The 14,676-nt window shown below is 37.4% G+C and overlaps 1 protein-coding gene across 1 annotated transcript; it reads right to left on the reverse strand.

Moving 5' to 3' along the window:
* Positions 1-299: 299 nt before the first annotated feature.
* LOC147549972 (clathrin heavy chain 1) lies at positions 300-13,936 on the reverse strand. The gene is made up of 30 exons (XM_086667072.1): positions 13,358-13,936; positions 12,732-12,936; positions 11,140-11,228; positions 10,981-11,059; positions 10,688-10,815; positions 9,498-9,596; positions 8,657-8,765; positions 8,270-8,349; positions 7,961-8,188; positions 7,808-7,873; positions 7,258-7,374; positions 6,863-7,060; positions 6,563-6,679; positions 6,297-6,356; positions 5,925-6,011; positions 5,713-5,796; positions 5,487-5,621; positions 5,343-5,405; positions 5,159-5,263; positions 4,968-5,080; positions 4,627-4,879; positions 4,413-4,549; positions 4,056-4,334; positions 2,953-3,955; positions 2,287-2,772; positions 1,868-2,038; positions 1,603-1,788; positions 1,391-1,513; positions 902-1,012; positions 300-757 (listed from the first exon to the last, which is right to left on the reverse strand). The coding sequence occupies exons 1-30, from the start codon at positions 13,400-13,402 to the stop codon at positions 599-601; spliced, it is 5,115 nt and encodes a 1,704-aa protein (XP_086523198.1). The 5' UTR covers positions 13,403-13,936; the 3' UTR covers positions 300-598.
* Between the last annotated feature and the right edge of the window lie 740 nt (positions 13,937-14,676).

The raw sequence follows: 14,676 nt of genomic DNA on the forward strand, positions 1-14,676 counted from the left end.
AATAATTCAAGCTCAATAACCATGGATTTCACTTTCTATAGGAATCGAACTTGGAACCTCCGAATTTTTGGAGTGTATGTCAACACTTTCAACCACTTGAACAACCATGTGTTTGACATCTATCGTTGATATTGACAAGGCGGAAGATCAAGAAACACAACATACATAGAAGGTATGGTTAGAGAGAGAAGCACACACTCCGATGAATCCAAGAGACAGAAACATCCACTAGAATGTATGTTAATGTATGTTTGGAGAGAGACGTATATGAAAGTATGTAGGCAAAAATAGAAAGAAAATTGAGGATGGAAAACATTCTTAATATTTAATCTAGGGTTTCATAGTAACATGTAAGAAAAGAAAAAACCAGAAGAGATTCACAAAATGGGGGGGAAAGGAAAACAACCAAAATACAGACAATTAAAGAAACAAAAGCCGTGTCTACTCAGATGACCTGGCTGCTACCACCAGAAAGACATTTAAAGAAGAATATAGATTTTATTTGGAACTAGGCTCTACACATCCACGAAAAATTCTCCCCTTCATGTTGTTGATATGACTATTTCGAGTATCTAATATGATCTCTTTTACCTTGAAATTAATAAGAACCCATAGGAGGCATGCCAAATGCTGGCATTGGAGGCATACCCATTCCTCCCATTGGTGGTGGACCATATCCTCCCATTCCGCCCATACCGGCTCCTCCCATACCTGGTGGTGCAGGCAATGCGAGTGGTAACAATTGGGCGTACATGTTCTGTATAAAATTAACACAGATGCCAATATTAGGTCTCAGATTTGACATAACTCGTCTGGATACAACCCTGACGCTAGAAATTTCATGGAGGAAGAAGAAACACACATTCGTCAAGGAGAAAAGGGAAGTATAGAAGCTATTTACCTGCTGGGCGACCATGTCTTTCTCCTCCTGCTCCTTAACTTTGACCTCACTTTGAGCAGCAATTTTGTCCTTTATAAGGTCATCAACTTTGCCACTGTACTCGCGGATAAACTGTAAAAATACAGGTGAAAGAAGTTCGGATTAAGAATAAGGATTTTACATTTTTATCTAGTTCTAGATGTAACCAATCAAAAGAGAGTCCTGATCCGAGGATAAGGAACTATTGTGTTACAACCCCCATCATCAAACTATGTTTCTTTAATTAACTTATATTTCCATTTTAGCTATTATTTGCACACAATCAGTATAATATTAATATCTATTAGCTGATACCAAAAAGAATCATATAGAAGTAACTAGGATTGGGAATATTTAGTGCGAAAATTTTGTTCTTGCCTATTTAAGATCTAGGTCTAGTAGGTGAGAGAGATATTGGGAAGAAGCTAAGCAGCCGATAATAAACTAAAAGATGACGAAATGATAAATCACCTGTAGTAGGTACGGGAAGGCAAAGTCAATCATATTGTTAATCCACGCAAGCTCCAGGGCAACATCTGGCCGGATCAAATCATAACAAACAAAGAGGCATGAAGCAAAACACTCCTTTTTACCCTGAATGGACATCAAATAAGTCATCAGTATAATTTGTAAGATAAGAATCAGCATCAAGTGGATGACCAGTAAAAGAATGGAAGTTGTACCTGCTCAATAAAATAAACAAGCAACTCCTCGCAAAGTTCACGATCACCAGACTGAGAGCAAGTCTCCATGGCATCTTTGTAATGATTGTCTTTCTTTGACAAAGCAATGGACTGCTTCCATCGACCAGCTTTCTTATAAATATATGCAGCAACTCTCCTCATTTCAAGAAGCTCGTGTTTCTCAACCTGATAAAACACACATTGTTAATGCTTAGCAAAACAAACTCCTCTAGGAGAGAGAAATGAGTCAACAACTTATCTTTACCTTCTGGGCAAGGCCTATCTGGTCAAAGTTATCGTGCATGTCAATTGATTCACGTAATCTTTCATAGTCTTCCTCCTCAACATAGATTTCATTCAAAGCCTCATTCACAGCAGAGACATTGTTACTCTGAACTGCAACCATGTACGGCTTCACAAGAGGAAGTTGACCCGCCTGCAACAGAAGAAGTATATTACAAAGAAATACAATGGGAAAATCACTTGGAGAAAAATCAGTGTCGTTCAGGGATGCCACGTTAAACGGAGACGCAATTTGGCAACTTTGCAAGTTTTAATTTTTGTTTTGAATATTTCTCATTTTATACTTGTACATATTCAAAAATTAATATAACAGTTCTTTCTCTTGTTTCGGAAAAGAATCTATCTGAGACTAACAAAAGATGGCATCCAATAAAAACAAACCTTGCGCATTATGTCCACAACACGAGTGTGGTCGACACGAAGTGCGAGAACATTAAGCATATCGTTGATTAGATCAGGGTGTTCTTGCAAGTAGAAGTGGACGGCCTTGTAGTACAGTTCTACATTTGCAACTTTAACTGCCACGTCTTTGAATTGCATGTGATCCCACGCTTCCGGAGAATGGTTCATGATCGTGGTCGCTGCATTATCAAACTCATCATACTGGATATACAAATAGGTGAGCTCCTTCCAGTGTTGTTGTTCATCGCAAGCTCTGATAAGCTTGGGAATATTGAGACGGGTGGAGAAAAGTTTGATATGTTCCATTAGCTTCTCGGGACGATATCTAGCATATAGTACTCCTAACTCGGTAAAGATGCCCATATGAGCACGTTCTAACCCTAGTCCACTCTCCATTAGAGATATTAACTCGTTGAAGCATCCCCTGTTCTGATAATATTGACTAACCTCCTCCAAATCATCAACCTAGAATATCAGACCAACAAATGAAAGTTTCTTCAAGTTTCTCAAAATGTAAGAAATAATGTACGGAAGGTAATAACTTGTATTCATCTTACCTGGACCAAACCGTAGATTAGAGAATTAACAATGGAACTTGAGACGGCGATAATGCTATAAATGAAAGAGAAATATTGAAGAATTTACCTGTATAATGATGTTGAGCCCACATATCTGTGCCAATCGGAACTCCTCGGCATCAACACAGGCAAAGCAGATTTCCTTCCACACTTTGGCACTATTGGCCTTTCGAGCTGCGTCAACTGCACCTTGGAACTGTTTTAGCCTCACAAGAGTGGTTGCCAGTTTCCCCCAGTTAGAAATAAAAGCAAATATGATCTTTGCAGCCTCATAGAGAGCTTCATCATACAAACGATCACCAACATTTTGGAGATTAGCAACATTTGGCATTAGAATAAATTCCTCAATGTCACCCAACCTATCAATCTTGGCATATGCATAAATAAGCTCACTGTCCACCTTGGGCTCCTTAGACTTCTGCCTGACCATCAATAGGTATCTAACCAGATCATGATATACATTTGCATCCTCGGAAGCCCGAATTACGTCTAAGAATTGAGTGGCATCATCTGCACGGATGAACGATTCAATTGCTTCACTGACTAATCCCTCCCTGAGTTGGGCCTTCGCTACCTGACTCCAAACAACATCTTCTTCCACACGGAAAGCAAACTCCACTGCTCTATCAATGCTTTGGATATTATCCAACAGAACATTCACAGCCTGGACATTAAGGTTGAACTTTTTAAAGATAGCAAATGCTTCTTCAAACAATTGCGCTTCTACTGCCACCTCTCCAACAGCAGGTCCATCGAAATTGTCCAATCTATTGATGTAATCCATAACTCTGGAAGCATCTGCCTTGATGGCTGTTAGTATCAAAAGATTTTGCAGATTAAAGTTTCCACTAAAGGCTGAGTTTTGAAGAACAATCTTTTCAAGAAGCTCAATTAGTTCGTGTGGAAGATCAGCAGTCATGAAAGCTTTGACAGCTGAAGAAACTTGCTCTGGGCTCTTGCTTTCGGGCAAAGCAGTAGATACAACTTGATCAATAATCTGTCTCCTGTACTCGTTATCAGGGCTAAGAACCTTGTCCCAGAGGTCCGAATCCATTCTTTCCACCACATATCTGAAATGGAAATAGAAAACTTATATAATATTAATCGTCAAACGTACATCCACATGCACACATGCACAACAACATGATCTATGGACAACCAAAAACAAACCTGGCCTGCAGTTTAAACAAGGAGTTCTTATTTGTGACATTGATAAGTTCATCGTCACATTGTCCCCTTCGGTACGCGACAACCGCCAGAGTAGGATCCCTCTTTTCACAATACTTACCAACAACACGGGAATCGTAGTATGGATTGGTGGTTAGAAAATGTTCAGGATTGTTGTTGCTGTCAATGATGATTTTACCCAAAGCATTATGCACATGTACATCTTGGCTACCCTCGCTCACAAGATGCTCCAAAAATTGTGTTAGTAAACGAAGACGATTCCTGCAACCATCAGAACCATGAGTACAAGTATGTCTAGAAACAGAAAGATAGGGTGAACGGAGGGAACGGGAAACATACCTCTTTTCACATTCCTCCACAAGGGGCTCAACTGGGAGGAGAGAGCGAACAGAGAGGATAAGCCCTTTAATGAAATCTTCCGGGCATTCGTCATCCAACAGTTGCCCTACGACAAGAGGAGCATTCGACGGATTGACCTGTAACACGGAGATGTAAATTATAAAGCTCTCCTAATAAAATTTCTCACTTTGGGACACAAACTCCTACCACTTACCTTTTGGACATAGCCCTCGATATATCGAAGCATGTTGTTCGTGTAGAGGTAGTGAGTGAGGTCGGGAACAAAACCAAAACGATCACAGACGTTAATCAAGGGCCGTGCATCTGGAAGTTTGGCTTCCATCAAGAAGTTTTTTGTCTTCTCAGCATCGTAGAATGTTGACTCTCTTGTCACACGTTCAACTTCCTTGATTTGTCCAGTTTTAGCAGCTGCTTCAATGTACTTAAAGTGAATCTCGGGATCTTCACTGTTTCAAAAATCAGAGAGCTATACGAATCAGTATCAGTGAAGTAATCAAAAGCAGCAATCTGAGCTCAAGAGAAGCATTTCATTACCTGGAGCTCAGGTAGGAACCCAGGAAGAAGTATAAACCTTCATAGGACTTAAATTGTTCAAAGAGTTTTATACATGCATCAACACCCAACTGCTCTGAATATTCTTTGGCAGTCTGTGCAGAGTCAGCAAGCAATCAGTCAAAATATAGGAATGAGATCAACAAACAGCAGAGCCATACCGGGAAACATACCTGCACAATTATCTGAAGATTTCCCCTCAGATTAACAAGTAAAAGATCCTTCATGCACTCCAGAGCCCACTCTTTCGAAAGGGTACCAAAGAACTCCACAAGTGACTGGAAAAAGACAAATGTTCTGTGTCAATTTTACACTATTTCTTCAATTTGAAGAATGTAAGCATTGGAAAACGCAAACCTGTGGCTCAATGGCATGTGTATTAACGATGACACGTTTGATATCTGGCAACTCTGAGTAATGCTGCAAAATACACATTTAATCAAGAAAAGATATCGATCTGTATATAACTTTTGTTACGGTAGTAGGCAGAGGAAGCTATACCTGAAGAGCGCGCACATATAACCCAGCTTTTTCACAAAGTTGTGCAATGCGAGGACGGTCATAGTGACTGAACATTCCATTAGCCAAGATGGCATCTGCTACATTTGGAAAAGTCACTAGATTGATTTCCAAAACCTGATGAAAGAACAACATTATGTTAGTAAATATGTTACATGCAAAAACAATGTTAAGATGATAAGTTAACAACGTTATGGAAGCTTATAACCTTCGTTTGCAGGAAAGCATGTTCTGGTAAATTTGGCTTCAAAACATCCAACAGAAAAGCTGTCGCCTCACGGATCAAGTTCCTCTGAATTGTAAACCAGAAATAGAGAAGGATGAAGTGGTTAATTTCTAATCCAAAATTGCCCACATTTCATGTGGAAATTCTATCAATTAGAGAATACGCAATAAGAAAACAGAAGAGGAAATACAAACCTGAAGGAAAAGATCTGTGATTGTGTTATAATCAACCGGGCATCCCCCCTCCATTTGTGACATCATCAGAGCGAAATTGACAGCTCCCTGTCATCCAGAAACACGGGGAGTCATTGTGTCCATCAGACGAGGAGTCCAGTTGAAGTTCAGAAAGAATTCTATACAACTGTACAAGGAAAAGGCTCTATCCACATGATGTGTCATACAACCGAATTCCGGAAGGTATTTATTAATCCTATGTCCGAAAGCAGAATTCGGTTGTCAATTCTCAGTATAGAGCAGATAGAGTGCTCTTCTATATTATATCCAAGTGGTCTAAATTCGAGATGTACTGTACCAACGTGATGTGCATGAACTTTAAATGCAAAATACCTGGGGATCGGATCGTAATATTGTTTGGAGAAGGAACAGATAATCGGGCGTGTATCCAACCTGCATTATGAAAATCAAGTATATGGTGAAACCCACCAAGCAAAGAAAATAATACATTGATATATGTTTTAAGCGCTAGGTCATTATCTACCCTCCGCATAATGTGATGGTTTCATAAAAAAATTTGTAGATCTTAGAAGAAATTACCTGTACTGGTAAGACATTGCAGAATGCCAGTACATCGGTATAAAAGCACAATGAATTACCTGTTTTGAGTAGATGAGAATTTTATCAAATTCCCTTCGCTCAGCAAAAGCTGCAACAACCTTTGGAGTAGCTCTGGCCTTGATATATATTTTAAGCGCTAGGTCATTATCTACAGTCTATACAGAAATAAGAATCAACGTATGAGAAAGATATAAGCAAAACCACCATTAGAAAAAAGGATTGCCCTTCAGTTTGATGTTTCTTGGGCTATTAACATAAACTCGAAATGGAAAACACAACGGAAGCAAGTTTGGAACAAACAAAAATGGGACAAGCTCAATTTTGAGTTGGCCATATACCTTCACAAGGTCTCCAAGTTCCTCGCTACATTCAAGTTTATCCTCAGCCAACCAATTTTCCAAAAGATTCTTCTTGTTCTGATTCACAACAAGTCGTGATAGCTCCAATGATTCAAATGCATTGAGCTTTCCTCTAGTAAGCAGTGTCCCAAAGTACTGCAGCAATGGTGGCGTCTGTCCAGATTGAACTGGAACACTCTACAAAATACAACCCAATAATAATATCATGCATCATTTGTGGCAGGGCAGATGAACAAGCTTAAAACCCCGTTTAGAGCTTGAAAAGGTCACAGATTCGAACTTCTACTAAAGGAGATCGAATAACCACTCCTTATGACAACTCCAATTTGTATCAGAATGGAGCTTTAAGAAACACCTCAAAAGAACTCAAGTACCTGAAATTTGGCAACTGTATCTGGAGTCCTTAGGATTCCTTGTGGGGATTCCGCAGCAAGTTCCGCAGCCTCCTTGTATTTTGTCTGTGCGAATAGTTCTTGGAAACGCTGAACAACCTGATAAAGAAGCCAAAGATACATAGCTGAACATGTAATTCTGAAGAAAAAAGTGACACAGAAAAAGGTGACGCTCTCAGCAGATAGACTGTACATAACTGCGCACAGTCATCAAACACAACACATAGAGTTGCTCTGAGATCCTTTCTCCAATATTAATAAATCTAGAACTTATGGGGTTAGTTATTTTAGTGAACGTGGAGAGCTGACCTATGCCCCCAGCTCCTTAAAGAAGTATTTTCAAATGCATCCAAACAAATTAGCTTGCAATGTTCAGCTATAAATGTATTGCTTCACTCTAGTAAGAACTGAGAATAATGATCTCAGTATGACTGATAACTCAACTACCGACAATGTTCCTTGGTTAATTTCAGTTTTAAAGGCTACACAAGACTCGGCACCACAACAAGAACAAAACAAAAGACAGATTTACCAAGTTTTCTGCCCCAGGAAGATTTCCTCTTTTGGCAAGATTAACAGCAAGCTCCAGATTGTTCAACTACAACAATTACATAATAAAATTAGGCAAACTTTGATTATCATATATCATAATAGTGAAGAAAAGCAAAGTAGATCAACAACATACTTGGCCGCTAACAAATGGGATTATTGTTGCCTCATTGACAGTCGCAAGTAAAACTTGCCCTCGCCGATTGACAGCATAGAACCCTCCGACCGAGGAAGCTTCTGTTGTCAAAAAGATAGGATCTGGACTAATTCGGTTCCTATAAACAGCTGTTGCTGTCTCAAGATCATACACAAAGAGAAGTCCGAGCTTTGTAATCACATATATCAAGCTGTACTTGTGTGATATCTGTAAACAGTCGAAGTTGGCATCACGTTGTTGGTATTGAATATATAGGACTTAATCAAATAAGTGTTAAAGTTTATGTACCTGCATTGCTACAGGGAAGTCGTCGGCAAAATCTGGAGGGAAGAAAAGATCTGCTTGTTTCTTTGTAAAAGCCGGCTTCCCTGTTAAGTTTCACAAGATTAATGGTGAATAACAGACCGAAGTTCAAACTAACAAGAATACGTAAGAAAGGTATGTCTTTGTCCATTGCAAGTGATTTTCTCAGATATGAAATGAGAATATTATGATGTGATAGTGATTGTTAAAGCAGAAAGTAGAAACATTGTGATCAATCACTACATGGAAAAGATAAATGATAAAGATAAAAGACAAACCGTATATGAAGAAGAGTATGTGTATAAGTTCGGATTAGAATGTAAAGGAACATTTTTTGAATAATAGAACAAAAAACTGCAACAATAAGCCTACCTGGTTGAGCGCCGAGTTCGATCACATGCAACTTTGATGTAATTTGTCCAGCATTCATAGTCTTTGAGGCAAAAGAGATAAGAATTGAAGGATTTTCATTCCCAGGAACCTGTGTACGACATGCAAATCCAATCATTATCTAAGACGACACCTGTTAATTTGTAAGAACAAAGCGATATAAGCTATACTAATTATGCTTGTTGTACTAAGAATCGCCATACCTTTAATTGCTTTAACCTTATATTTTACACAAGATGTAAGTTAAGTAACAAGATGATATTCAGTTGTTCATGTCACTAATATATCTCGTATAAAGTTCTAAAACTTTCTCTGTTCTGGAAAATAGCCAATCAAATACAAATAAACTTACTCAAGTCAAGCTGATTGCCCCATACAAATTTATGTCAAATGTAGATGAACAAAAACAGATATCCAGATATCATATCCAAAACACTGATACACTATATAATTCCTAAGTCGGCCATTAGTGGTGATACCGTCACTTCACTTGTATACGGATTTCGTTTTGTGTTAAGGAGAAACACCTATTGACTATTGAGAACAACCATAAGTTTTCTACAACACAATAATGATATTTTGATCAGCCTTGGTGAGATAAACAACAAAAGTGAGTAACTGATGATTTCTAATGTTTTGATCCACTTAAAAGATAAAATTTTTGTAGTTAACACGTTTGGATCAATGCAACAGAGCTCCTAGTCTTAGAATTTTCATACACTCAATGACTCAAATCCATTATTTTTAAAGAGAAAATTGAATCAAATAGTTGAAAGGCCCATTCGTAGGGTTAGAGTCTCAAGGACTAAAGAACGTGGCATACTTTGAACGAAGCAAAAGATGCTGCATGTGCCTCAAGTGCTTGGCTACGTTGCTGATCCACAGAAAAAAGCTGCATGTTCCCTTTGACCAGTTGAGGTCTCTGCCAACAAAATTGGAAGATGGGGAGTTTAAGGCTCAAATTTCCACATTAACATAATATAAATTGAAACAAGTTGGAAAACCTCAGAAAGGGATTAGTAGCAATTAATATGACCAACAGAATATAAAGTAATGTAACAAATTCTAACTCAAGAAATTATACAATCAAACTTGGCATGCAATGCACAGGCGAGGGCTATCAAAAAAAACATGATCAATTTTTAGAAGAAAATTACATTGTAGAATATCGATGTTTCGGAGTTACCAAACCTTATATGTTATTGCTTTAGTATTGACTACCGAATTTTGTACCACCACGCTATCTCTTACAAGTCAATCTTTTGGCACCACAATTTTTTTCAAAAGATAAAAGAGAATATACAAAAGATAATGAATTACATCGAAAACAGTGCCTCTCATGCTCAATATTGGAGCGACCGAGTTTCCCTCTTTTAACAGAGAATATCAGAAAAAAAATACAAGTGTTTCACCACTTTCAGTCCCCTAACCGAGTAGCACAGAAGATCTATATTGGCCCCTGAAGGGTCCAAATAGCTGAGCTAAGGCCATTTGAATTCCGACTTTTCAACTTGACCATATAATTTGGTGGGAGATCAGCCTCCAAAACAACCTTCCAAAATTTGAGTCCATCCCGTAAGAATAGCTCATTAGCAAAGACATCACTGAGACTAATGAAAGGATCTGAGTTAGACATTCCTCACCTACCACGCCACCAACTTGAGGGTTAAGCTAAGGTGCCTCACTGATTTCTCTTAACATCCGCCCGTAACTCAGATTATCAGACATATCAGTATCACTTAAACTTTGTATATTGTAACAGCTAGTAGCTATTATCCAATATACTGTAATATCAACTACTTGCTAGAAAAGGCGATAAGAGAAATCTTCAATGTCGATCATTTTTATAACTTATGCCTATTATTGATAACTTGTTAATTTTAGGTTGTGACATAGATGTAAAGCTGCAACATGGAGCTAGTTAGCTTCAAATAAGGAACATAGAAAACAGAGTCATGCACCTCTTGTCAGAGGGAGGAAATGTTGAAAGCATTAATTGACAGAAGTAAATACCTCGGGTGATCCTGGAGCTATTCCAATCAAAACCAGCCATTTCTCAGAAGGATCACATCTGTAGTTGATTATCTGATTGCTCGCTAAGTTAGCGGTTCTATCGAACATCTTCACAGGCTCGGAGTCACCTGCATATGATATCGACCCAAAAACATGTAATTGCAATCAAAGTACAGAGAATCTTCCAAATTCCTGTTAGAGTGTTAGTTACTACGTAAACACTAAATATGAAAAAAATAATTATATGCAGAAAAATCAAATATCCTAATATCATATTTGAGGGAAATATGTACCTTCAATTGACCAATGGTATACTGAGGTTTGTGTGACCAGTCCTAACATTTTGGGAGTGATCCACTTCCAAAAGACAATCTATAAATAAAATCGATGTTAGGCACAAATCAAGCAAAATCTATGACATATGAGCATAACAAGACAAAATGATTGATTACCTGTTCAGGCATCTGATGTGACTTCATCTTCGCTTTCATTTCAATGTTAAATATTTGTAAGTGGTCCTGACTAGTTCCCGGAAGTTGAGCTTCACAACGAATGTACATTCGTTAGTCATAAAGAAGAGTTAACAAACATTTAGAACTCAAATCAAAGAATAAAGTCATGTAGCAAACTTTACGGACTGCACTGTGGTCCTAAAGGGATATAAATACAGGAACAACCAAGAGAGGAGAGTTGCAACCATTAGCATCGAGAACAAGTTATTGAATGGGGACAGGAGAGCAGAGAAATCCATAACAGTATAAATTTATGGGGACCCGTGAGCTTACAGAGGTCTAAGCATATTGCATAGATGCAGTTAAAATGAAAGATCATCATAGTGTGTAGGATAAGGAGTTCATGAAACAAAAGGGATTGTGATTTATTAGAACCAGAACTCGGGAACTTTTTGTATCTTTGATGTGTTTCACAACCATTATGAAAATCTTTAGGAAATCTAATTGCCTTCCCTAGAATCTTCCTTGAAGATTGCCTCTACTAAGTCTACTCCAGAACATTCTAAGATATCTATATTTCATATAAATATGAAATAACTTGAATCTTCACTAAAATAACCAGAAATATTAGAACAGGAGATCAAATAAATCGTGTTATTATCCACTTCTTCTGGTTTATTTGGATATACTATTCATAGATATCGGGGTTCAGGGTATTTGCGAGAAGTTAAGTATCTTAAAGAACTAAAATAACTAACTTTTGGAAACCAAATAGCCCATTTGAACTAAACCGTAGTAAATCCTCTGTCCTTCGTAAGCTCACGCCTAAATACGGGTGTAACTTTGTACTTTGTCCTTCAAATAAATCGTGAAGTAAAAACTGATAAGGGTGTAACTTTGTACTTTGTAGAGACTATGAGAAGTTAGCAATTTTATAAAATAGAAACTACTCCATTTTCGAATGTAAACTGTCTGTACAAATTAAGAAACATAGGTTGGACAAGTGGACCTAACCTACTTATATAGTTATATAAAACAAATAATTTCTAGTCCTGAAGCTCGAAATTTTGAAAACCTTCCTAGTGAATCACGTAAACACAAAAGACATTTCTTCTGTTCATAGGAACACATTCAAAGTATTTCATTATGAGCAGAAATTAGTTAGGAAAAGAAAATTAATTGCGTATGACATTTTCATTTTTTTTCCTTTTTGCGGAAGATGAACTTTGAACCAGATGCCAGTCCACTAGCACCATCTATGACTTGTATATTTGTTTTAGGAGTTTGGAGACTAACAAGGGTAGTGAAAAAAGAGAACAAGAGTTTTTACAAAACCAGGATACAACATAATAGCCAAAAGTTGCAATTGGTAAGTGGTAAAATCAACTTGTAAAGTGATTATCATGCAGTTCAGCAGTTATTTAGCTAAATTTTAGTAAATGCAGGGTCCGGGAATTTAATAGGAAATAAGAACGAGGTCTCGTCCGAAACTACTTCATTTTAAATCCTGCAAGATGCGACGGGCAAATCAAGGAGGATGAGGTCAAAAGTGGTAAATGCAGAATCAAAAGACTTATACATTAAATTTTTACCTTTCAAAGCAAGAATTCTACTATTAGGATTCATCAACGCCGAATCTGCAGTTATAGGCCTCCTTAATGGCTGATTAGGCATGTTCATATCAATGATGACAACACTGTTCTGTGGTGACGTTTCCCGCACACATATGTACTTATCAGATTCCATCGTTACATGTGTAAACGTGATGAATTGTGGAGTAATTCCAATAGTAGGTAACTGATATCAGATAATCAAACGAAATGACATTAGTATAACACATTAAGATGATATGTTAATCACTATATGAAAGCATAACAACAATCGATCAAGCATTGATAAATGAGATCATGATCCATTGAACAGATCTGAATTCTGACCAATATTTGAATCAACAATTCACAAAAGAACAACTACAACATTAACTAATTTGTAGAAAAATGCAGCATAACAGTGACCTAGATGATTATATGGCTCACTTAGAATCTAATTACTAACTAGTTATCTAAACTCCAACTACGAAACTGCAGAAAAATCATACGAGATTGAATTTAAGCCTTTCAAATCAGAAAAATAAAGGAACAAATCGGACGAAAACAGTGATTTTGTCATGAATTCAGCTCAAGAAAAGAAAAAGTAAATGTAATGAAACGAATCGTACCGTCAACACCTCCTTCATGGTGATTGGAGCATTTGCGGCAGCCATGGCGTCTAGATCGACGCTTCAAACCGAGAAATATAATTTACGAAGGAGGATTATAACCTCCTAGAGAGATTTCAGAACCAGGATTCTTCAACAGTAAGAGACGAGATAAACTGCCTTTGAGCTTTCGATCGCTGCGAGATCTGAAGCAGCTAAGAAATCTATAACCCTCACAGTCGAAGAGAGAGAGAGAGAGAGAGAGAGAGAGAGAGAGGGAGAGATGTGAGAACAATCGAAGGAAGGACTTTTACTTTTCGTTTTTCTCTCTCTTGTTTGTGAAGATTTAATTACAACAGCAAATGAAAAAATGAGAAATGATATTCTCCCACACTCCATAAAAAAAGTCATGTATCTGGCAAGTTTATAGCCAGAGGATTTAACCTCGAGATAGTATATTTATTTCAAAGATTAGACCCATAGTTTTGAAACTTCACTCAAAGCCGCTAGAGCACCATGATATGTCCCTTTGAAATTGGCATATCCTATCATTTGGAGTTCATCTTTTAGAACTCCACCCACATAGTTGTTAATGTGGTTTTGAGGGCGATGTCCATTTTCATTGTTTTTCAGCGAAAAGTCGTTGGTCACCGACTGTTAACTCAAAAATTTGAATTCAAAAAATAAAATTTCTTTCTTCTTCTTCTTTTCCTCTTCTCTTATCTCTCCCTCTATGCTACTGTCGACGAAGGGAATTAACAATGCCTTTCCAAATATGAAGGGGCACTATTCACCATTCTTTGAATTTTTAGAGATTTGGAGTATTGTTGGATCTAATAAGAGCATCTTCAATGTAAGACATTTAAAATTTTAAATGTTTAATGTGTCGAAGATCAATTGAGATTCTCTTTCCTAAGTAGTAAAATGGAGATCCTCTAAAAATTGTTTCAAATGTGGATCTCTAAAGTAACTCTATTTGAAATACACGTCACTCTTACTTTTAATAGAAAAATGTAGTTAATCGAGAAGGTTTGTGTTTAAATCTAAAGTTTGAAAATTAAGACATTTAGAAAATCTCTAACACAAAACTCTATCTTATCAACTCTAATTGCCACAAAAAATTTAGACTTCTTTCTTAAAAAAAATCTTCAATGCAAACCCCAGTTGGATCTCTAAGATGATTTGGTGGTAGTTAAATAAAGAAATCTTAAGAGAACACTCTATTGCTAGGGCGTTCTCTTGAGACACCTTTAATTGTCCAACTTCCTAGTAGGATGGATATTCTAACAACAAACTACCTATCTTAGCAAGTTGGCAACTCCGCATCGTGAACTGCATCG

Source organism: Eschscholzia californica, unplaced genomic scaffold (assembly GCF_041429995.1).
Source record: "Eschscholzia californica isolate CP2 unplaced genomic scaffold, dmEscCali1.0.p SCAF_3, whole genome shotgun sequence".
Lineage (NCBI taxonomy): Eukaryota > Viridiplantae > Streptophyta > Magnoliopsida > Ranunculales > Papaveraceae > Eschscholzia > Eschscholzia californica.